General features: G+C 40.6%; 1 protein-coding gene across 3 annotated transcripts in view; it reads left to right on the forward strand.

Annotated features, from left to right (window-relative positions):
• Positions 1-6,087: 6,087 nt before the first annotated feature.
• The window catches only part of farp2 (FERM, RhoGEF and pleckstrin domain protein 2), a 45,350-nt gene continuing 27,983 nt past the window's right edge, over positions 6,088-23,454 (forward strand). For all 3 annotated transcript variants that reach the window (XM_058637858.1, XM_058637859.1, XM_058637860.1), the window contains exons 1-7: positions 6,088-6,242; positions 7,545-7,822; positions 18,862-18,966; positions 20,818-20,860; positions 21,089-21,167; positions 21,505-21,602; positions 21,696-21,810. In XM_058637858.1, coding sequence (XP_058493841.1) covers positions 7,622-7,822; positions 18,862-18,966; positions 20,818-20,860; positions 21,089-21,167; positions 21,505-21,602; positions 21,696-21,810 — 641 coding nt within the window. In that variant the 5' untranslated portion in view covers positions 6,088-6,242; positions 7,545-7,621. The remainder of the gene's footprint in view (positions 6,243-7,544; positions 7,823-18,861; positions 18,967-20,817; positions 20,861-21,088; positions 21,168-21,504; positions 21,603-21,695; positions 21,811-23,454) is intronic.

Here is a 23,454-nt window from a genome sequence, read left to right on the forward strand (position 1 = left end):
CTGGGAGAGGCAAGCATGGAAGACGGCCACCACCATTGTCAGCCGACCCTCAGCACATTCTGATTCTGATGAGTTAGAGGGGATGCCTCCAGGTCGCCGGTACTATGAACCCCGATGTAAAACAAATCACTTTTTTAATCATTTTAGGCTGCTGAACTCGGCGAGTTGTCATTTTACAACACTGGGCCAGTTTAATCTGGCATCTTAAACCCAGACATGCTCTTATTTATCTTTTATTGATTGACTAACTGTAAAGTATTTCATTTGATCGCTGTTTCCATTACTTCATTGTCTGTCCGTCTGCTGGTGCTGACTGTTGGCTGACAGTGTTGCAGATGTGGTGAGCTTCAAATGAATTGTCCTAATGAAGTTGTCTGAGTCTGGGGAAAGTTAGAAGCTGCAATGTTCCTACACATATTATAGGTCTCTTTAAATGATTTTGATTTTCAAGATATTTTTATTTAATTCAATGTATTTTTCGTGTAACTTTCACCCAGAGCTTTCATGTATATTTTGTAGATTTTAAAATCTAAAATGGCAGATGAATATTTTCTTATGTTATATATTATATACAGGATTGTTTCTGTGAAAGAAATTCTTGAGTCATCAGTGTTGAGTAAATCATATCTTTACTGCATGCATGGATTTCTGCATGGAGGAGAGACACTGTCACCAAGGACGGTCTAAAATGGTCTCTCCCCTTCCTCCAAAAAGCTTCACCACTTATACAGAAACATCAAAGTAAAACAACAACAGACACAAGAAACAACGTTTATGACCCCCTGAGATGTCACCTAATGTTTACGACGAATAACAGATGCCATTTGTTGAAACCCTAAGTTGACCCTTCCTTATCATACACTTTCCCGAGTCTCCATTCACAGCTTGACTGTTAGTTGTTGTCTTTAGAACATTACAGGACGCAAGAAGAAAACCAGTTATTTCCCACATTCCACCCTTTTGACACAAAGTGTCAACATATATTTGGGAAATCACATGGTCTCATCAACTAACTCTTTCTATGACTACACATGGCAAACATATTAGTATAGGTTAACTATTAATTCTCAGTACGTAACAAGAAAAAATAAAACACCAAAAAAAACCAAAACAAAACAAAACATCAAAACAAAACAATTCTATTCATACTATCTCTTCATCTGAATTATCTCACTATATGGGTTCCCTGAGGCCTATTCTGAAATGTGACACACATTCAATTCACAATCCTAACTTTGTTCACAAGGTACTTTCACATACAATGGTGTTCTGTCACCTCCAAGTACTCCACCTATACACCTATACACAGAAGCTTGCATACAAGTGAGTGCACACAAAAAAATACAACAACAACAAAAAGTTATACAAAACACAATTAGCACAGGGATACACACATGAACAATCATTTCATCCCAGGGACCAAATTGTTTATTTAACGATCTGTTGAAAGTAAAAACTTATTTTGTTCAGCGTGCAGAACGTGTGTCCAGATATTCGCTATTGTCCAGTTTCCCATCCACCACATGTAGCCATGACACGATCCTCGAGGCTAAGATGATCGTAGGCCTCATTTTCTGCGTCGATGCCAGAGTGAGCTGCAAAAACAGTTTCCATACGAGTGCGGTAGTCAGCTGCTAACTCACCCTCCTTTTGTTTTGTGTTGTGGATCTCTGACCAACACACTCTTAAGGGGAAAGCAGCACGCACAGTTTCAGCCAGGTTGACCATCATGTCGTTGAACCGCACTGATTCAATGGCTGGGGATGTCGACCAGTTGGCCGGTCGCATGTTGGCCCATCTGAGTTTAAAACACCTCCGACACACAGCTTCTACCTCCTCTTCATCCGTTGGCCGTGGCTGTTGATTTGGGAATGTCAACATAGGCATCTGGTGCACGTTTCCTTTGTCCCCTTGACTCCAGAGCCAGTAGTCAAAAGAAGCTGCTAATGGAGAGGAGACATGTCTGGGAAAGGCAATGTTAGCTGGTTGAGTCGTAATATCAGTCCCTTTGTTTTTACTTATAGATGTTGGAAGGGTTTACAGATCAGGGTACAGCTTTGGCTTCTTCTCCTTCTCCCCTTCAGAGTCCTTTTGGGATTCAGCTGTAGGTGATTGTCCTGCTGTTTGACTTTGAGGGAGGTGGGGGTGCAGACACGGGGGGGGGGGGGGGGAACATATGGAGGAGGCAGATTCACTTCTCTGGCCCTACGTCTCTGTCTTTCCTTCTTTTTGCCACCTTCTTCTTTACTTTCTTTTCCTTTCTCTCTTCTAACAATACCCCACACCTTTTCAAACAATCAGTACTTAATGTGCCTATTATAGGAAATACTTCCTCGGTCAAATGGTGCCAGAGTGGAACATCTCCAACAACACTTTTACCCCATTTCTCTTTTTTATTTACTTAATATGTTAATAGCCTAACGCTCATGCTATAATAACTTCAACTAAGAAATAAAAAACTCAAACAAACTTCACAGCCTGCAATGACCCCATATCAAAAATAGCTTTTCCTCTTCAACACAAGCTCTAAAAACTGATCTTATGTCCACACATACATAAAACAACACAAAACAATACAGGACAACACATAAACCAAATTTCTAAATTTTACTCAGTCCCAATTTTAAATTTATATGTCGACTTTAAAATAAATCCTAATCTTAACACCTTTTTTCTTAAAAAAACGTTTCCTCTTCTTCTCACAGAACAACACAAAACAATACAAGACAACACAGTTCAAATTTAAATTTTACTAAGTCCCAATTGTAAAAATATATGTCGACTTTAAAAGAAATCTTAAATTTAACACTTTACCCTTATTTTTTTTTTTTAACGTTTGCTCTTCTCTTTAACTTTTTTATAATTTCTATGCTCAATTTTCACTTAGTAGAAGAATACCATGTCTTACAGTTTCTTTCGAAATCTGGCACCGTATATTCAACTTACTGTTGTTACTTATTGGCTGAATTTTTTTATTTATTTATTTTTATTTTAATTCAGAGCTTCAATACCACACAGGAATTAAATGAAGCTAGTCTCCAAAACACACAGGAATTATATGGAGACGGTCTCGGTTACCACAAAGGAATTACACCAGACCTCGATATTCAACCACACAGGAATTATAGAATATCTTGATAGCCTACCACACAGGAATTACAACTATCTACCTAGGTGTCTAGTCTTCAAAACCACACAGGAATTATATGAAGACGGTCTCCAAACCACACAGGAATTATATGGAGACGGTCTCGGTTAACACAAAGGAATTACACCGGACCTCGATATTCAACCACACAGGAATTATAGAATATCTCGACAGCCTACCACAAAGGAATTACAACTGTCTACCTAGGTTTCTAGTCTTCAAAACCACACAGGAATTATATGAAGACGGTCTCGGTTACCACAAAGGAATTACACCGGACCTCGATATTCAACCACACAGGAATTATAGAATATCTCGACAGTCTACCACAAAGGAATTATAACTGTCTACCTGAAAATGATTTAAAAAACACCGTACTCACTTTTTAAATAGATGGAGCGTCCGCTGGTCAGCACCCGTTTCTGACATCAAGCAAATTCCTGTCCTCCTTTGTGGAGCGGAATTTTTCCTTACCAGTAATAACCTTCAGTCAGAACCCAGGCCCTGAGCATTGGAGCGTCCATCCCATCCTCGTCGCCAAAATGTGAAAGAAATTCTTGAGTCATCAGTGTTGAGTAAATCATATCTTTACTGCATGCATGGATTTCTGCATGGAGGAGAGACACTGTCACCAAGGACGGTCTAAAATGGTCTCTCCCCTTCCTCCAAAAAGCTTCACCACTTATACAGAAACATCAAAGTAAAACAACAACAGACACAAGAAACAACGTTTATGACCCCCTGAGATGTCACCTAATGTTTACGACGAATAACAGATGCCATTTGTTGAAACCCTAAGTTGACCTTTCCTGGTGACTTTCCTTATCATACACTTTCCCGAGTCTCCATTCACAGCTTGACTGTTAGTTGTTGTCTTTAGAACATTACAGGACGCAAGAAGAAAACCAGTTATTTCCCACATTTCTCACAATAACAACAAAGACATTATTTTACATTTGACATACTACAAAGATAAACAGCCATGTATGAAGATACACAGAATCAGATTGTGTGTATGCCTCTCTGGATTACAGTGTAATGCATGCTTTTATTCTGAAATCAACAATAGGGGGCGCCCCATCATAGTAGTAGAAGTCATTTCATTCCTTTTCTCCTCACATCAGCTCAGTTTGACTCGTCATTGCTGCAGCTGAACAATAAACCCAAATAGAATTATGTTGACAGGGTTATAGACTCAGATAGTCTCTCCTGTTAAACACACACTAATACCTAATGTATAAATAGATATTTATATTATTCAGAAGTTACAGTGAAAATGTGAGACATTGTCTACAAGTCACCCTAAACCCACATTGTAAGTTTCTTTTTTCTTTATGAGTCATATGAAAAAAAACAATGTATCTCTTAACCTGATCAAAATATCAATCAAACTTTGTTAAGAAGTTTCCATCAGGTCTTGGTCATACCAGTGGGGATTCAAATCTTTACAGGATTTCTGATCAAGGTGTTATTCCAAAGTTCATACTTGCACCAAGAACCGCTGCGAGACATTGACGCTCATTCACACTGAGAACATGGCTGCCAGTATAGGGACTTATTTTCCATATCTTACGAATAGTTTGTGGCTTTATCTTAGTGTAAGACACAGTGTTTTTTCCACCTGGAACCCGAAGTTATGGGTTTATTAGAAACTGCTCACCCCCTGCACCAAAGTCCATAGAGAAAATCAGTGATGATTACTGGACTTTTTGGTCAGCAGATTTACAAACTTCAGGTTCCAGTTGGAAATGGCTGTCCGAGATTTGCAAGAATATACTTAAGATATCGTCATAGTTATATAGCAGATGGTTGACATAATATACTGTATATATCTATTATATTATTTACTACATATATGCAAAAAAAACCCTAAAGGAAATGTACATGTTTTGTACAAGTTGCAATGGTTCTCAAACTTTTTCTGTTGGGCCCCCCTTTGGAGGACAAAATCCTCCCTGACTCTCACAAAATTGTATAACATTTATTGAAAGAAACATCAATATTAGAACAGATGTTTCACTTCTCTTTCAATCATTTGCTGTGCAAATAACATTTTTGCTTTAGCAATACAAATAACCTCAATATTGCTTCCTGAGAAATCAATGTTCAAATAATATAATATTTTCTCAAATCATTGTTCACTTCGGCTGACGTTGGCTTGTTGTTTGTTTCCCAAACATTGCACAGTTTTCTTTTTGCCCCTGTCAGAAAATTCTCCATTATCCAAACCTTGTTGTGGTACGTTACTAAAATGAGTTTGGGTTACAGCGAGACCAAAACTCCGCCTGTTAAAAACTTTAGATAGGACTTAAAAAAAAATACAGACTCTTGTGGTGTATTTTAGAGGATTACATTTAAAGTATTGAGATTTTAGCAAATTCCTTGTTAAATGTTTGAGATAAACATGTTTTCAGGATTGTTAAGCGTTTTTAACTGATCTGCATTGTTGGGTTTGATTCGTGTGTCTGACCTTGCCAGAGCAGGTACCAAAAAAGCAGCAAGGACCAGGCATTATCACTGATGGAAAAGCAAAAAACAACTAAAGCCGACTAGTGCTAGAACTGTATAATGGAAAAGAATGTGTGTTTTGGCGTTTTGAAGTTGAACTTTACTAAAAAAATGGTGGGGAATGGCATCCATTTTAGAATATGAAGACCACTAAAGTTCTCTGAGGCACCTGGGAAAAGGGAGGAGTCCTCAGTTTGTTACCACATGTTCAAATGTGATGTTAAAAATCTCCCCAATTTTTTTTTTTGCTGTAAAGTGATTTAATCAGCTGTTTTCTTTTTGGGGGGGCTCCTCTCAGATTGTGGCCCCAGGCAATTCCCTACCCTGTACCTTCCCTGGTTGTAACACCGCCCTGTTTAAAGTGAAGGAGGTGAACGTTCCTCCTCAGCCTTCAATCGTCGCACTCTTCTAGACCAATAGGAGGCTGAAGCGGACGCGCAGCGGCCAATCACAGACGCGTGTGTGCTGCTCGCTCCTGTGGACGAAGACAGACGACGACGACGACGACGATTATGGAGTGGAACTGTGTCCTGCTCTCTGTGACTCCCGCTGCAAACTTTTCATTTCTACACTGACGCAGAAAACGGTGAGTTTCAGCGACTGCGTTCACGTGAACTTTGTGCCAGCTTTAGTTTTTCGTTCGCGGGAAGAGTTTAAGAGTTTAAGAGTTTAAGAGTTTAGTCTCAGAGAAAACGCGCTTGATTTCAGGGCTTTTAACAGTTTCATGGACGCTTCTCGTCGTCAAACAAGGGAAAATAAACCTCGGCTCAAACATGTTTGGAAGTTTAGTTCATTTAATGTCGTTCACTTTGTTTCAGTCTGTGGTTGAAGTCGTGTCCTCTGACTCCGTTTAGGCCGCACATGCAACGTGTAAACGTTATATTGTTACGCAGGTCATTTTACTGACGTCGCACTAAAGTCTTCAAACTGTTGTAGACTTTAGTGCAGCTTCGGTCAATATCGATTATTCATCTGAGATGTTGTCGGTGTTGTGATTCTGAATGACGTAGAATGGCTGTGGGTAAAGTTCTGAGTGATAATCATCAGGTGAAGTTACTCCACAAACCTGACTTCGAACTAAAGTTTCAATGACATCACTCCATTCAGTACAATTCACGTTGTTTTATTGGCAAGAACTTAAACGACGTTTTTCACTGTTACATTGTGCCCATTAATGTTGTAAATGTGTCCCATAATCATTTTATATACATGAACGTTTTCAAGCTTCTTAGGTAAAAATGACACAGTATAAAATGTAAGATTAATTAAAACATAAGATGTGTCTTAATCAACAATCATATGATATGCAAATATATGAGATACAATCGTGAAAAATCTTAACAAAGTTCACAATGAAAGTGAATCCTCAAATTTGAAAATAAATTAAAGTGAAAATGATGTAAGCCCAGTTCCATATCCATATCGGTTTGGTCCAATATTGGTCAAAATCACAGAATTGAATAGCGGGGGGAAATATAAATGTATGGTATATGAGATCCGACCCTTAAATATCACATTTTTCTCTCTCTCAAAAAAGTAAACATTTTAATACAAACTAATAATTTCAGTGTCTTTCGATCTGGATATACTTGATGGTTGTAATGTGTTTCCGATTATCTTGCGATTCAATTGTGCAGCTCTAGTAGATACATGAATTTATATCATATCCACTAAGGCAACATTGTATGGAGCCATCCCTAGAAATTAGTAGAAAAATAACAATTAAAATAGGTAGAAAGGTGGCTTTTAAAAACCTAAAGTGACATGTTAAAAGAGGCGTTAACCGTAAAAATGCAGTGTGTGTGTATTTAAATAATAATTGAAATCACTTGAACGTGTGATGTTTTCCTGCAGCTCTGCTGACTGTTTTTGTCGTCTCTGTTTACAGGAGCGAGGTGTTGGCGTTTGTGCTGGAGGAGGAGGAAGAGGAGGAGGTGGAGGAAGGCAGCTGACTCTGAAGCTGGAATGGGGGAGATAGAAGGTTCATACCGGGTCCTGCAGACTCCCGGCACCAGGCTGGGAGCCCAGTTCAATGCTGGTATCAGCACACTGGAGCCGGGCCAGAGCCTCAGTGGCAACATGGTCAGCGGAAACAGGAGCCACGGACGAGGGCTACAGATTCGAGTGCAGGGCTTGGACGACTCCCAGGAGTTCTTTGACGTAGATGTAAGTTCCACAACCTCTTGTGTTTCTTACATCTTTCCTATGTTGCTGATAAGGCTGAGGTTCTGTTCACAGTAGCAGTCCTGTTTGCGTGTGGTTGGTGGCAGCTGCCACAAGGCTTTGGTGCTAAAATCCCTTCCTCCTTAAGTCCTCTTACTCAGTCAACTCGGTATAACTCACCAGGACAGTGTTTGTTTCCTCTTGGCTGTGATTTGTGCTCGAGATTTAAAGTACAGTGGGAGCTTTTTTGTTTCTGTCCTGTTTCTAAGGGTGACCAACACCAGACCATCCAGGCCTGAATGTGTTCACATCATTTACACTCAAATTCACCAGAGTTGTTGTGAAAGTCTGTATCCCTGTGCTTTGTCTTCAGCTGAGGATGCAGACTTCAATTGGGCCTTCATGTGGAATTTTAAAGCTTGGGTGTGTACATTTTATTTTTGTTGGAGCCCCCCAAAAAAGGTTAGGTTACAGTTTGTTATTTTAATTCATTGTATCTAATTGTATTTCATTTCATTTGTGAACCCTAACACAATTCAATATGTACAGTTTTATAGATGGACGAGAACTGAAAGATTTACATTTAGCTTACGTTATACCTGATGATTGCTTTTGTTTTTAATTGGCACTTTTTTAGATGCCACAGTTCATTATGGAATGTTGACCCTGGTTTCTGTAGCTGCACAAGATACTGTAAATGGGATTATTGGCTGGTGTACCTGTCTGTCACTAACCAACCTGCCTACTTACGTGCACCCTGCACATGATCCAGGGAACAAGCTTAGGAGGTGTGCAACGCTAAAGCACACAAGAAAACCAGAAGTTAGCGTGGGAGTCAGTGAAAAATGGCAGAGAAAGAGCAGCCAAAATTCACAGTTCCACTTCAGACAATGGCTTCCTGTGTTTTGGGGTCAGAGCTCTGATAAGAGGGCTTGCAGTTGTATTACAGTTTTTATAATACTTATACCTCAGTCCCAATGGTCAAAAATCCCATTTAATCCCAGGTTTCAACAGGTTTGTGGGAATGTATTAAATTGGCATTTACTCCCAGGACAAATTCAAAACTCACCAATGCGTGCAGGTGTCGATCAGCTTTCACTGGCATTGACGGGAACACCACACCTGGGTGAACATGCTCATTTCTTCTTAACGCAAGTCTCAGTGTAATTTCCAGGGCAACACAAAGACATTGGTCCTCACGCTGTAAGCCGATGTTGCCGTTAGCCATCGTCTTTAGCAAACCCTTACATTTTACAACTTGAAACAGTGCTCAGTATTTTTTATCCCATTGTATTAGAGGCTTATGCTGCACTCCATTTACATGGGAGAACTGGGTGTGACATCACTCCTGAGTTCACTGCATTACAGTTGAGAAGTTGGAAAGGCAATTGTCTCTCTGGATAGTCACTGTCTGCACTTACACAGTTCTTACTCGACTCGACTCGACTCGACTCGATTTGGCTCGGCTCTTCTTGACTCGACTCGATTTGGAGTCAGGCGTCATTTTCCATTGATTCATAGTACCACCTCACTGTGGGCGAGGTTGACATAGCACAGCTGCATGAGACAGTACAAACAAAGGTGATGACACTCTCAATTAGTTGCCAGCAGTCTGTCGCTTGGAACGGTACAAAAAAAGCACCAAGTATCAGGTTCTATATCTAATGGAAAAGCAGATCAAACGTTTTCTGACAACTATATGATGGAAAAGCTGTATATGTGTACGACTGATTTACTGTGAAACAAATGTGACACACGTGCTATTAATGGTACAACTTTGGAAATTTCGAGTTTGCAGCTGGAATGTGCCAATAAACTCTTTGACTTGCAGTTGAGTTTGAGTGAGAGGTGGAAGTTTGAGACACAGAATAGTAACATTGGCACTTTGTGGTGTTTTTCTTCTCCTGTTTCCTGCACGTTCATCAAGATAAATGCCGCAAACAGGCTTTTTTTAACAGGCTCAGTGTATATTGGTGTGAAAAAAGCATAAAATAGTACATGTGGAAATCATGTTTTATTTCCCTTCTCTTCATCGCATTTACTCTGTAAAGAAGTAAATCTCTTTTTGAAGAGTTGGCAGCTGGTTGGATCAAACTTCTCCATGATCCGTGTCTTTAGATCCACGTTTGCTTGAAGAGTTGCTGCCGGAGCCATTGAGAAGGCAAATGGGAAGCAATAAGGAAGCAACTATCGGAGAGAGTTTCCTTCCCTTCTGTGGCGGGAATGTAAATCAAAGTGCAGGCTCCACAATGAACAAACAACCCTGCGCTGTGACTGAGTCACTGAGCACTTTTTGAATCTGCAGTGTCGTATCAGCAGAGCCGGTGGCCACTCATTGTCAGCATGGGTTTGTTTTTTACTGCTGTGTCCCTAAATCCTGGTGTAGACACAACAGTAACGGTCCAGGCAGCCACTGCTGAGACAGACGTTTCATAATCTTATGCACCATATGTTGCCTCAAAGTCTTAATCTAATAGACTGGGACAGACACAGGCTTTGATTTGTGTGGAAGCAGGTCTGTGCACCGATGGGTGGAGAGGATATGGAACGTTCACGCTCAGGTTTATGATGATGATGATGATGAAGATGTGAAGAGTTCAGTCAGCTGTGGACACGGTGTGGATGAGAGGACGGTGTGTCCAACAGAAATACTTGGCTGCATTAAAAGAGGAATGATGGCGATGCTGTTGTCAAGCAGACTTCAGTTTGACAGGGACGAGTCTGAGAGGCTCCCGTTGTTTTTCTGCTCGTTCACTCTGAGAAAGTCGAAGCCTGGCAGGAAAATTGTGTTTATGTCTGTAATTTGTGTCTGTATGATTGTGTTTGAATGATTTATTTTGTTACATTGAAACCAGAAAATATTCAAATTTTAAGAAGCTGAACAATCAGAACTCTTGTTTAAAAAAACACTCAAACCAATGAGTTAATTATCGAAATGGCTGACGATTCATTTAGTAATGGATTAATAATCTTCATGCATCTGAGTTGTAATATATTTTAAATTGTGATGCTCAATGCACCAATATTTTTGACTTAATCAGAAAATGATTTGGTGAAAGTTATTGTTGTTAAATTATTGTCTAGCAATTGATATTTTTTTCTTCTCATCAGAGTGCAGAGTCATCAATATTTATGCTCTCTAATGTGTCAACATTATTTGACTTGAGTAGGAAATAATTGGACATAGCATATTGATTTAAAAGTGATTTTCAATGATGATACAAATGATCAAAGTGCTTCTGCCGAAGGAACTAGTTAATAAGGTTCCGCAGGGTTGGACCTGCAACCATAGCAACCTGCTCTATTCCCTGCTTTCTGCCTCTGCTCTTCTTCCTGTCCTCTTCATGGTTTCCGACCAGAAACTACATGGTTATATTCTGTCCCCTTGCATTAAAAGAAACTGTTAAAAATGTTAAATGTAGTGATTGACGTCGACAGATTGACCTTTAATCAGATCAGCTTCCCTTACTGTGGTCTGAATAACGGACCATAGATCAAATCTGTGCAATGATAAATATTAAATCTGCAAATCAAATCACAATATCTGTCAGACATATCACCTTCATTTGTTCTGCCACACTTTCTTCTACTTTTTTTCTGTCTGACCTCTGAATGAATGAACGTTCCCCCACATTTAAAAGTTCAGTTTTCCCTCATGTGCTCTGTACACAAAAATAGACTCAAAATTGCAGCGTTGAATGCTTGAAATGGTTGTGGCCATCAAGCGACTGCCTCCTCCCATTGTGGCGTTTTCGGTTGCACAGCTGCCCAAATACTCTCCTACATCTGTGCACAGTTCTCATCACCTGCTATTTCCTCACACTCACTCACTCCTTCCTCCACGTTTGCTAATGAAACATCAACTCTCGGGCGTTTTAAAAGTGTTTTTTTGACACTTGTTGTCAAAGACATTTTGCCTTTGAGCCGGAGCGTAGGTGCTTTGATGTGCTGGATCTGCTGCAGGTACTCGGCATGGTCATCAGCAGCAGACATTTGCCTGCATGGCTCTGATCCACAGGCTCCGCCCACTGCCAGCACAGGAGAAAGCTCGGCCTTGTGGTCTCTGGACGGGGAGGCGGGGCCGAGGACAGCAGGGAAACACAGGCTCCTTTTATCCAGAAACAGCCCGCCCCCTTCACCGGCCGTAACTCTGAGCTTGAAACTTACAAAAAGAAACAAAAACAAAAAAGTGCATTTGTGAGTGTGTGTGCGTGTGCGTGTGCGTGTGCGTGTGCGTGTGCGCGCGCGCGTGTGTGTGTGTGAGGGAATCTGGGCCAGCTTCACTTTAGTGTTAGCAAACAAGCACATAAATAGCAGGGTTGGGGGGGCCGAGGGCCAGCGTCTGGTGTTAAAGGAGCAGTTCAGAGGGAGCAGTTTGAGCTGGTGTGTGTGTGTGTGGGGGGGGGGGGGGGGGGGGGTCACACACACACACACTCATGAGTGAAGCTCTGCTCAAAGTTTGCTCGAGGAATTTCAACCAGTGTCCTCCTGCAGAAATCACACAGCCACATATGGGACTAACTGCTGTTTATAGTTGTTTTAATCCCAAACCAATGCTGATCAAGGCTTTATCCACACAGACACACAACTTTTCTCAAAGTTTTCTCTAAACAAGGCACTGTTTCACACACACACACCCCTGCTGTAGGCCTGTATGTGGCGCTGTAATGACAGAAAGAAATGACAGGAGCAACAGAGAGGCCGTGGTGGGTCAACAGTGGTCGCGTTTTTCAAGACTAGCCTTTCAAAGTTGGTTCTGTGCACAGAAGTGAACTTTCTCTCCCTGATGACGCAGATGTCGGTGTGATAACCTGTGAGTGATTTTTATATCCACACTAGAGACTTTGTCACGGACGTTCTGTGAACTTTTAGTTTCAGTGCAGTTGATGCATAAGAAGCAGCTGCATCACCATTCATTGAGCTTCACTTCCAGACACTTTGACTTCTTCTCCTACTAATTAAAATAGTCCTGTGTAGAGATGAATCAATTAATCTACAACTAAACAACTAAATGAATCGACAACTATTTTGAAATCGATTAATCGGTTCAAAGCTTTTTTTCATGACAAAAACAAGATTTCCGATTGTTTAAGTTTCTTAAATGTGAATATTTTCTTGGTTTCTTTGCTCTGGAAAACAAAGACATCATTAAAAGTGAATCATTTTGTTTTGTGGACAAAACAAGACGTTTGAGAACTTCATCATTTCCACGTTTGACAAACACAGAACAAAATTTTTTAAGGTTTTCTGATATTTCATTTTTTACCAAACGATTAATTGATTAATGGAGAGAATCAACGATGAAAATAATGGTGAGTTATTATTATTATCAGCTCTCGTCCTGTGGTCGATGTTTTCAGCCTTCTGCTGTAAAGTAGCAGTGCTTGTATGTGGCAGCCATCTTGGAATCCCATGTCGGGGTTGTGATTACAAATGGAACGTACCAATACTTCTTTCCCCCACCTGCTGCATGTGCTGCTGCTGTATACACACAAATGCTCCCGTGTGAAGGATGCAGCGTAGAAATAATACATGTTTCTGTCCATGAAATAAAATAATATTAACAACTAAACGTGAGCACTGCAGCTTTAAGAAGCTTTATTTTTAGATAACGGGATGAACTTCACAGATTAGGGTGTGTGGGGGGGGGGAGGAGGAGTGGCTCAGTGCAGGCTGAAGTGCTCTCAGATTTTTAGAGCCGCTGCAGCTGAGCACTCGACTCTCACCTGAACAAAGCTGTCACACTCGGCCTCTGTGTGCTGAAGAAGCTCAACAGGCGAATGAAGGAGCTCTTTAACGTCTCTAACGGTCCCTCGTTCTGCACATGATCCACCTGTTGTGATGTTTTCAGGTTTTTCTTCTAAAGGATGCACCAGTTTATCAACTGTACATCAGTATTGACAGATATTCACCCTGTTGTCTGTCGCCACAGTGATCAGTGTTTTGGCTGTTGACAGGTGTTGATTTATTATATTATCAAACATTAATCACGTGACCATTCGGGTCGTGTGCACATGCAGGTTGAAGTGTTTTCCTCCGCCCCTGTTCAGATCTGATCCAATCACGACCGGGCTGCACTTCATATGACTGTTCACACGTGGCATTAAAGGGGCATTAAACTCTACGAAGCTCCCCCCTGTGATATCACTGTCATAAAAACTCACCAATGATGAAAACATGAGCAGTTTTCCACTACAGTCCGAGTACACAGCTCGACTCGGTACAGTTTTTTTTTTTTTTTGCTTTTCCATTAGCGATAGCAGAGCAGGTACTTGTCTTAGTACCTGCTCTGGAAAGGTTCTGATGGAGCTGAGCTGATGCGTCACAACCCCTGCTGCTGTATTCAGTTCAGTGACCGTGTCAGACGGTGTCGACGCTCCGTACTGAACCATTCTGTGAACAAAGCTTTACAAAATCTTTACAAATTAACTGAGTCTAATGATTCAGTTACACCAAAGACAACGGCTTTACATCACACTAATCACTAGTGCGTGTGTGTGTGTGTGTGTCGCATGTAAAACAAAGGCTGTGATGACTCCGCCCATGTTGAGTACATATTTAATAGTAGTTATGGAAAAGGACTAAACCATTGTGGAAAAGTCACCAGTGAACCTGTTGACCTTTGAAATGTGTGAAAGTGGTCACTGGTGAGCAGAGCATCAACATGTTAGCAGGTTATCAGCAGCTAAACAACATACTGTACATGCCCCAACAAACCCTCTGCTGCCCTCAGGTCAACCACCATCAACCACCATCAACCACCATCAACCTGTCTGGCGAGCTGCGCCCACGTTAGAGTGAGGCCGGGTGATATCTGGGTCACACCTTCTATGTTTGTTTGTTTTCTTCTGGTTTCTCTCATGAGAATACAAGTTCTGCCGCACACACACACACACACACACACACACACACACACACACACACACACACACACACACACACACACACACACACACACACACACACACACGGGGGACTGTGTGAAACATCTGTTTGTCATAATCCCTGCTGCGTTCAGACTTTGATTGGTTGACCCACTGACCCGCCTCAGTGTTTGAGCTCAGGGATGAGACTGTGGTCCACACACACACACACACACGTACACACACACACGTACACGCACACACGCACACACACACACACACACACTGACACTTTTACCTGCAGGGCTCATGGACCAAGTGTGTGTTTCAGCTCATATTTACACACTCATACATTGACCAATAGGAATGATGAGTGATTTGAATTGTGATGTGATGACTAAACAACTCCCTTTGCTTGAAGGCAGCATGTGAGGCTGCTATAAAACCATGAATTTGACCATCTTTTAATCAATATGTCCTTGCTTCCTACCTTGCTTCCTTGCTTCCTTTCTTTCATTTTCTGACTGTGAACTCACTCATTTATAATTCACACTTACTTTTGATTCCTGTCCTTAAACGTTTGGATGTTTGATGTGCGGCGGATCTCGGGTCATTTAGTTTTGACCTTTCTCTTTATTTTATCTTAACTGTCATCACTTGTGCTCAGATTTTTTTTAAGTTCACTGTAACCAGTGGAGTTTTACCCCCGTCCCCTAAATGTAGTTTAACATTCCTGCAGAGAGTTAATGAGTAACACGGAGGAGGAGCCTGTCAAAGTCAACACACAGGACTTGTAAAAGTGTCTTATAATCTGCTGCACACTTTCATTTCAGGTGATAGTTTTCCCAACATGGTAAAACATAAATGACACATCAATGCTGTTGTCAGTCTAGTAACTGAAATCCCTTTTTTGTAAATCATTGATAATTGTCATGTTTTGTATTTGGCGCAGCTTTTCTTTACCGTTCAGAAAATAGAGACTTATTACAGGTAGTGAGAACATTTCTCATCGGTACCTGTAATCAGATATTTGTTTCTCTCTCTTTGCTCTCTTGATTTTACCGTGAGCTACGTACTGTACATGCTTTTCACTGCAAAAATAGAGCAAATGATTTGCTGTTGGACGACAAGAGAAGTTTAGCTTCCTCTGAAATGTCATCAAATACTGTGTTAACTAAACGCTGTTAGAATGTGTCACGAGTTTGTTCACAATCCGCTGTTTAGGCCTGACATTGAGTTGAGTACAGAGCAGTATTTCTACGTTTACTGTCACATTATCACAGATAAACCATGTGTCAATACATAAGAGTAAAAACAAAGAGTTTTTAGATCAAGTACCTGATGTTAGTAATGTATTAGTGTTAACTACAGTCAAGTCATGTGCTGCATGTTTTCCTCCGCTGCAGTTCAAAAACCACCAGGATTGATGAGCTAAGGTAATGTAGCATCTGTGAAGTGAAGATTATCCTGACAGAAATTCACTATTATCTAATAATTGTTACAGTAAAATCATAGACCGGCTCATTGTTAGCTAGCAACATGAGAATACAGAGAGAGAGAGAGGGAGGGAAGGAAGGAAGGAAGGAAGGACACAAACTAGGGAGAGAAAGAGACAAAGTTAATGACATATAAACAGTCTTTATCATATCCTGAGTGTGAGAGAGTGAATGTGCGTGCACCACAGGAAAATCCCCCAGCAGTCTAGGTCTATACTGTAGCAGCAGAACTAAGAACTGGTCCAGGTTTCCCTGAACCAGCTCTAACTATAAGCTTTATCAAAAAGGAACGTTTTAAGTTTAACTTTAAATAGTTCTGTCTTCTGAGAGGCTGATGTGATCACACTGTAACACACTAAGACAGAAATGTTCCTCACATCTCTTTGAATCCTTAAAGAAAACCCAGAATAGCCAGTATTTGAACACACCAGTGCTTTGTTCTGTGGATGAGATCAGCTGTAATCAGACACTGCTCATGTCATATTTACAGCAGATCCCTGAAAGTTTCACCTGCAGTTTATATCCTCTGTGGATGCAGAACATGGGATTGAATCAAACTAATGAAAAGACTAAATTACAGTAAAGATTTTCACTCCCACCGATGCAAAGCAGTTCCTTTTTATAAGGCCTTTTAAAAATACTATTTAACATCACATCCAGATGTTTCAGGCTATAATTTTCTCTAAAAGTCTTGGGCTGACATTCCAAACCTCAAGTGCAGTGTGTTCTTAGTGCATAGTAATTAGTTCTTCATTTAGTGAAAACAAGCCCCGGAGTGTTGAAGGTAAACTTGGGCTCAGGTCCTGCAGCAGAAAACATTCATACACCTCAAGAAGAAGAGTCACTGTTGGTTTTCTCTTCAGAGCTAAGGAAATCATTTCAACAAATAAATATACACATACAACAATACAGATGTACATATAATACATGAATTGATGGTTCAAACTAGGATTCAATTAGATTAGAGCTGCAGCAATAATTACAGTGACAGTAATTAGCAAGATAATTAAAGGGATGGTTCATGTTTTTTGAGGTGTGGTTGTACAAGACACAAAGTCGGTGCTGTCTGCGCCACGTGTGCCCCTTTCACTGAGAACCAGCATAAATCACCAAATACAATCCACAGCAGCTGAAGTCTATTGAATCTTTACAATATGTTTTTTGTAATAAAACAGTCTTTTCATACTGGAAAGTGACGATTGCAAGGAAAACATGTCATAGCCACTTCAAAGGCTCAGTTAGTTAACGTTGCACTTACATGGACGATATTTAAAGTGTACGCCATTTGCCCCTGGAAACTGAAGTTTCTAAACTGCGTACTTCTGTCTCACAGACACAGGAGCTGCTCCTTATTATAAATCTGAACAAAGGATTTCTAACATCGAAGTCACAAAATGACACATTGGAACTGTTGAGTGGAGCGACAGATCCTGTGTCCTGTGACATTGTAAAATTGCTGCTTTTCTCCATGGACTTTGGTGCAGGGAGTGAGAGCGGTTCACACAGTGTCACAAACTTCACTTTCCAGTCAGAAGGGTATTTAGTGGCAAACATATTCTGAAGATATCAAAGACAAGCTGGTGTAGAGTCATTCGATATGTGTCCCAGCTGGCAGCCGTGTATTCACTGAGTACAAGCCTACTTGTCTTATGCTGGTTCTTGGCAAAGGTGGCGCTGTGGAGTAAGAAAAAAAAAACCCGAAACTATCCCTGTTTTACAGTTATTGTGTTGTTAGTTTTAGTCACAGAGCAGTTGTTATCTAGCATTGGCAATGAAGGAGTGGTTCTGCATTGCAAAAACACCTGGACTGATGAGCTAAGCTAATGTAGTAGAGCTGTAACTAACGATTATTTTCGTAATCGATTAATCGTTTGGTCCATAAAATATCAGAAAACCTGTTTGTCAAACCTGGAAATGATGACGTTCTCAAACGTCTTGTTTTGTCCACAAACCAAAATGATTGACTTTGAATGATTTCTTTGTTCTCCAAAGCAAAGAAATGAAGAAAATATTCACATTTCAGAAGCTTAAACAATCGTAAATCTTGTTTTAATCATGAACGATTAAAACAAAGCGATTCATCCATTATCAAAATAGTTGTCGATTCATTTATTAATCGATTATTAATGGATTCATTGTTTCAGCTCTGTAATGTAGCCTGAACACGACACCGCAGCATCAAGACACTCACGTGAAATTTAAATTTTCCCGACGACATCAATCCACCACAATCGACCCGTCGGTGCGTTTCCTAGCCCGCACTGGACAGAACATAGTCATGTAAACAGGTGATTCATTCATTCATTCATTCATTCATTCATTCATTCATTCATTCATTCTTGTTTATTTTGAACAACTTATCTACTTTTGGACATTTCATGGATCAGAACACTGATTGGTTAATTGACAATGAAAAGTCATTAGTCGCAGCCCTGAAGTGGATCACTAACAGATGGCGGTAATAATCTACAGACCACACCAGAAAAATCCTTTTCTCATTGTTATCCCTGTTGCACACCATTTCTCCGCTTTATTTTTCCTCTTTTTGGTCAAAACGAGGCAGATCATTGAGCCCTTCACGCTGTAATCTGCGTCATCGCTGCAGTTTTTAGATTTTCATGTTGACATAGTGATGAAAATAATGATTTCTCCTTCTCTTGTTGTTTCTCTTTCTTTCCTCCAGCCAAAAGCTCTTGGACAGGAAGTGCTCTCTGATGTTTTCCACAGAGGGAACCTCATCGAGAGCGATTACTTTGGCCTGGAGTTTCAGAACATGCAGATGAACTGGGTACGTTCTCAGGAACTGATATTTAAAAGGTCCCAGTGAGTTAGTCTTAAACTTCCTACAGTGAGGCACATTTGTTTTGACTGGACTTCAGCACTATATAATCTGAATATTTTTAACTTGTCTGGCAGCGCAGTATCCATATGTCAGACTTTCCGTTGTTGGATTCTTCCAGAAACATCAGAGGAATTTAAGACCTACGAGTTTTTATATGCATCAGCAGAGAAGAAGAAGAAGAGATTTTTATATACAGATGTTAATGTGAGGGTAAAAGTGCTAAATGGATCTTAGTTCAAAGGCAAATCCATGACATATTAGAGTGGATTTGAAAACACTTAAGAAAAAAAACACCAAACAATCAAACTAATTGTAGAGATTTGCAATGTTTGTTTGTTTCTCTCACGTTTTTCTTTTCATATTTTATGGGCTTTTATAACTTTTATGACTCTTATGTTAAAACAGTCTTTGACGTAAATATCTGTTAAAACAAAAGTAAAAAGCATAAATGTTAAACTATTAGTAAATAAAATTGAATTTAAAACATGCAAACTACACAAAATAAGAGACTTTAAATGATAATCATCATAGTACTATTTGTTATTTTAGCAGCAGAGGAGAGCAAGGCCAATCATGCTTTAACACTGCGACCATTATCCACGTATGTTTTCATATTTAGTATTTTATAAAGTAAGAAAATAAAATGACAGTCAAACAGATTTCAGGGTTAGTGTAAGTATCTACTTTGTAGAAGAAGAGCTTCTGTGTCTGACGCCGTGTTCACTCCTGCACACATTGAAGCTACGGTCATATTTGATCTGTGCAGCGACGGCGTCTCTGAGAACGATCTAAAGTGGTCTCTCCTTGGCCCTGTTCAGACCTGGTACTTACAGCCGTCCTTAGTGATCCAATCATGGCCCCATCATGCTAAGAACAAGTGTTCACACCTGGCATTAAAATGTGTCCTGGATGCGTCTCTTATGACCACGTCTGATCTCCTCTTGCTTCCCGGCTCTGCTCAAACCATAAGAAGAAGCTTTGGTCCATATTCCAGCTGTTCTGGATCTCACTAGTGTTTCAGAGACTCGGGGTTCCTTCACCAGCATCACTGTTGTGCTGCTGCTTATTATTAAAATTCACTGCACATGGGTAAGGGTAACCCCTGAACACTTGATGCATGTGGACACACACCACAGTCAGATCATTTCCTTCTGTGTCCACTCGGGACAAATCTTTAAGGAAAGAAGACATTTTGACCATGTAAACATCGCGACTTGTGACATCATTTGACAAAGGATTCAATGTAATGTTCATTTACAGCACTGATCAGTGTAAAAATGCTGTGAAACACCCGCTGATGTCAGCTGAGGACAGATTGTGAGGACACATCTGTCCTCAAACCACCTCCAAATGCGGTTTATGTGATCAGAGTGTTGAGACGTAGACTTCTGGACGGGATCACTGAGGATGGATGTTGATACCGTGTCTGAACAAGACCCTTATCCTCACTCTGTGCATGAATGTGTTGATGTTCTAACCCTAACGACAACAACAACGACGACGACGACAACAACACGCACACACACACACACACAGATGAAACCATGTTGTTTGGTGTTCGTTGACCAGTTCATGAGAACTATTGTAAAGTGCCAAACCAACACAAAAGTACTGGATCAGAACATTTGTCTGGATCACATTCTTCCTTCAGTTAAACCCAGATGTAATGAGACAGACAGCAGGCTCAGAGGAAAGGGGCGGGGTCTACAGTCAATCATACACTCTCAGACACTGAGTCACAGAGTGCTTTAAAAAGAACAACTGACAGCACCAGTTTAATGGTTTTTTTCTCTGCAGGTTTGGCTGGAACCAACTAAACCTGTTGTGAAACAAGTCAGAAGTGAGTGAACTTGATCATGAGCTCATGTTTCATGGCTCTGTGTGTGTGTGTGTGTGTGTGTGTGTGTGTGTGTGTGTGTGTGTGTGTGTGTGTGTGTGTGTGTGTGTGTGTGTGTGTGTGTGTGTGTGTGTGTGTGTGTGTGTGTGTGTGTGTGTGTGTGTGTGTGTGTGTGTGTGTGTGTGTGTGTGTGTGTGTTTGCCTGTGCTGATGGTTTTCTGTGTTTTCCAGGACCAGCAAACACCCTCTTTAGACTGTCGGTGAAATTCTTCCCTCCAGATCCTGGTCAGCTGCAGGAGGAATACACAAGGTCACTGTCTCTCTACTCTACTTTCTACTGGAGGTTAAAGTCTCCTCGTGCATGTGCGGCATTAGTTTCACTTTCATTCACATGTAGTTTATTGTAAAGGTGAGAAAAGAATTGGTTCATAGATGCAGAGTTCATTCTGTGTGGAATGATTAGGATGAGGATTTAGAAAAAAGTAAATCCTTCATGAAAAACATTCTCGTGCCGTGGAATAGTGTCACAGTTAAACACATGTAACACAGAACTAGTGGAGAAGTTAACATTTAAGCATTTTCTGTCCTAACATTTCTAAGATAAGACTAGATATTGATCTGTCTGCGTATGTGTTTATTTCTTATAGGTACTTGTTCTCGCTGCAGATGAAGAGAGACCTGATGGAGGGCAGGTTGATCTGCTCGGAGAACACCGGAGCTCTGCTCGCCTCTCACCTCGTCCAGTGTACGTCGAACATGATTCCTTTAATGTCACGTGGTGTACGTTAATGATCGTAGAGAAACTGTTGACCCTTGACCTCGTCTCTCGTCACCACAGCGGAGATTGGCGACTACGACGATGCGGCTGACGGAGACTTCCTGAGGACAAACAAGCTGCTGCCGTATCAAGAGAAGGTGGAGGAGAGGATCATGGAGCTCCACCGCAGACATGTGTGAGTTTGTCCTTCTCATCAGAGTCTGTTTCAGTGTCTTCCTTACACTCTCTCTCTAATAGCTGCTTGCTATTATACCCCCTTCATTCTTTCAACTAACTGTTTTCTTCAGATCATGCATGTCTGCACAAGGTTCATTTAAGGTCTGTGGGCTCATGTGAGTGCAACGCATTTTGATTTCACCCGTTGATTGTCATTTTGAAGCCTTTTATTGGCTTTAAAGGCCATTTGAAACCAGATGAGACGATGTATGTCAGGTCTCCTCGCATGACGTCTGCTGTCAATCACACCATCGCTATAGGCTCACCCTTGTCTATGAGACCCTGAATGAGACCATCATTTACAAAATGGTCGTCATGCTCTATTGAAAAAAACAAACAAAACAGACCAAATCTCACGTCGTAAATAAGAATAATAAGAAGCACTGTCCGTGGAGTTCATGAGTTCATATTCATGAGAAGCACTGTCCGTGGAGTTCATGAGTTCATATTCATGAGAATACAGATTCCAGGCACTTCTGTATTGGTTACACTGTAAAAGTCCGAAAATGACATCATGCATAGTTTAAACATTCAAGTATCAGGGCCTCCTGTAGCACTATAGACACAACATGAAGCCTCAACATGAAGCTCAAGAAATAATGTGTCATCTGATCTTGTGACGTGACAATAACATCGCTTCATATTGTAGTGTTGCACTACATATATCCTCTAGTTATTATTAAGTAACGTGAGATCTGTGAGCGTGATTCTCTTTGACTCCTGACACCATGTTAAGTGGGTTTTAAGACCGTTTGTCATGACGTTGTTGACCCAGTCTGTCCTCTGACCCAGGCACCATCACGTTATCCTGGATAATTCAGAGCAGTTACTTCCTGCTGTGATGATGTCGTGGTGTCACATTTATTTATTCTTGCCAAACATCTATAACAGGGCTTCACAATTTGGCCTGCAAAATGGTTTCAGACTTGTATTTAAAAATGTAAAAGGAAAAAACATTTTCATTCACTATTATGTTCTATTTTTGTAAGACAGAAATGATGATGTTTGAAATTTAAATATATTATGTATTGCATTTTGTATATTTAAGAGGTCAGATCCATTTAGTGTCATTTAAGTGAAACGGTTTAGTTTGGTACCGTTCCATACTGTACCAAATCACACCATGCCATGATGGAAAAACAACATTAGTGTTGAATTATCATTTAAGTTTAATTTAGGTCTGGTTGTTAAAAACACACTTTCTACACTTTTTTTTTTTATGTAAAGTTGGTATTTAAACTGTGTTCAAGTCACTTTTATTTATGTAGCCCAACATCACAAACACAAAAACAACACAATAGGTGTTCATTTGTTGCCATTTTGGCCCTCCAATGGAAAAAAAGACTGGGCACCCTCGATCTACAAGAGGAGTTTCTCTTTTCCCACCACTGGTCTCCTTGTTATCTCAGAACCATCCTTTGGCCAACGGGCTCTTTTCAACCCAGTGTGTTAGGCAGCTCTAAAGACCTCTGCTAATCTCTTCCTCTGGTTGCCAAGCGGCAAGTTCCCAGGTCCTAATCCTCCCTGCTCTGGACAGTCTATTAGCCATAAGGCCAGTGGGGCAGTGGGGCAGGGGAGGGAACCTAAAGAGATTCAGCCGCTT

The sequence above is a fragment of the Solea solea genome, chromosome 9 (assembly GCF_958295425.1).
Source record: "Solea solea chromosome 9, fSolSol10.1, whole genome shotgun sequence".
NCBI lineage: Eukaryota > Metazoa > Chordata > Actinopteri > Pleuronectiformes > Soleidae > Solea > Solea solea.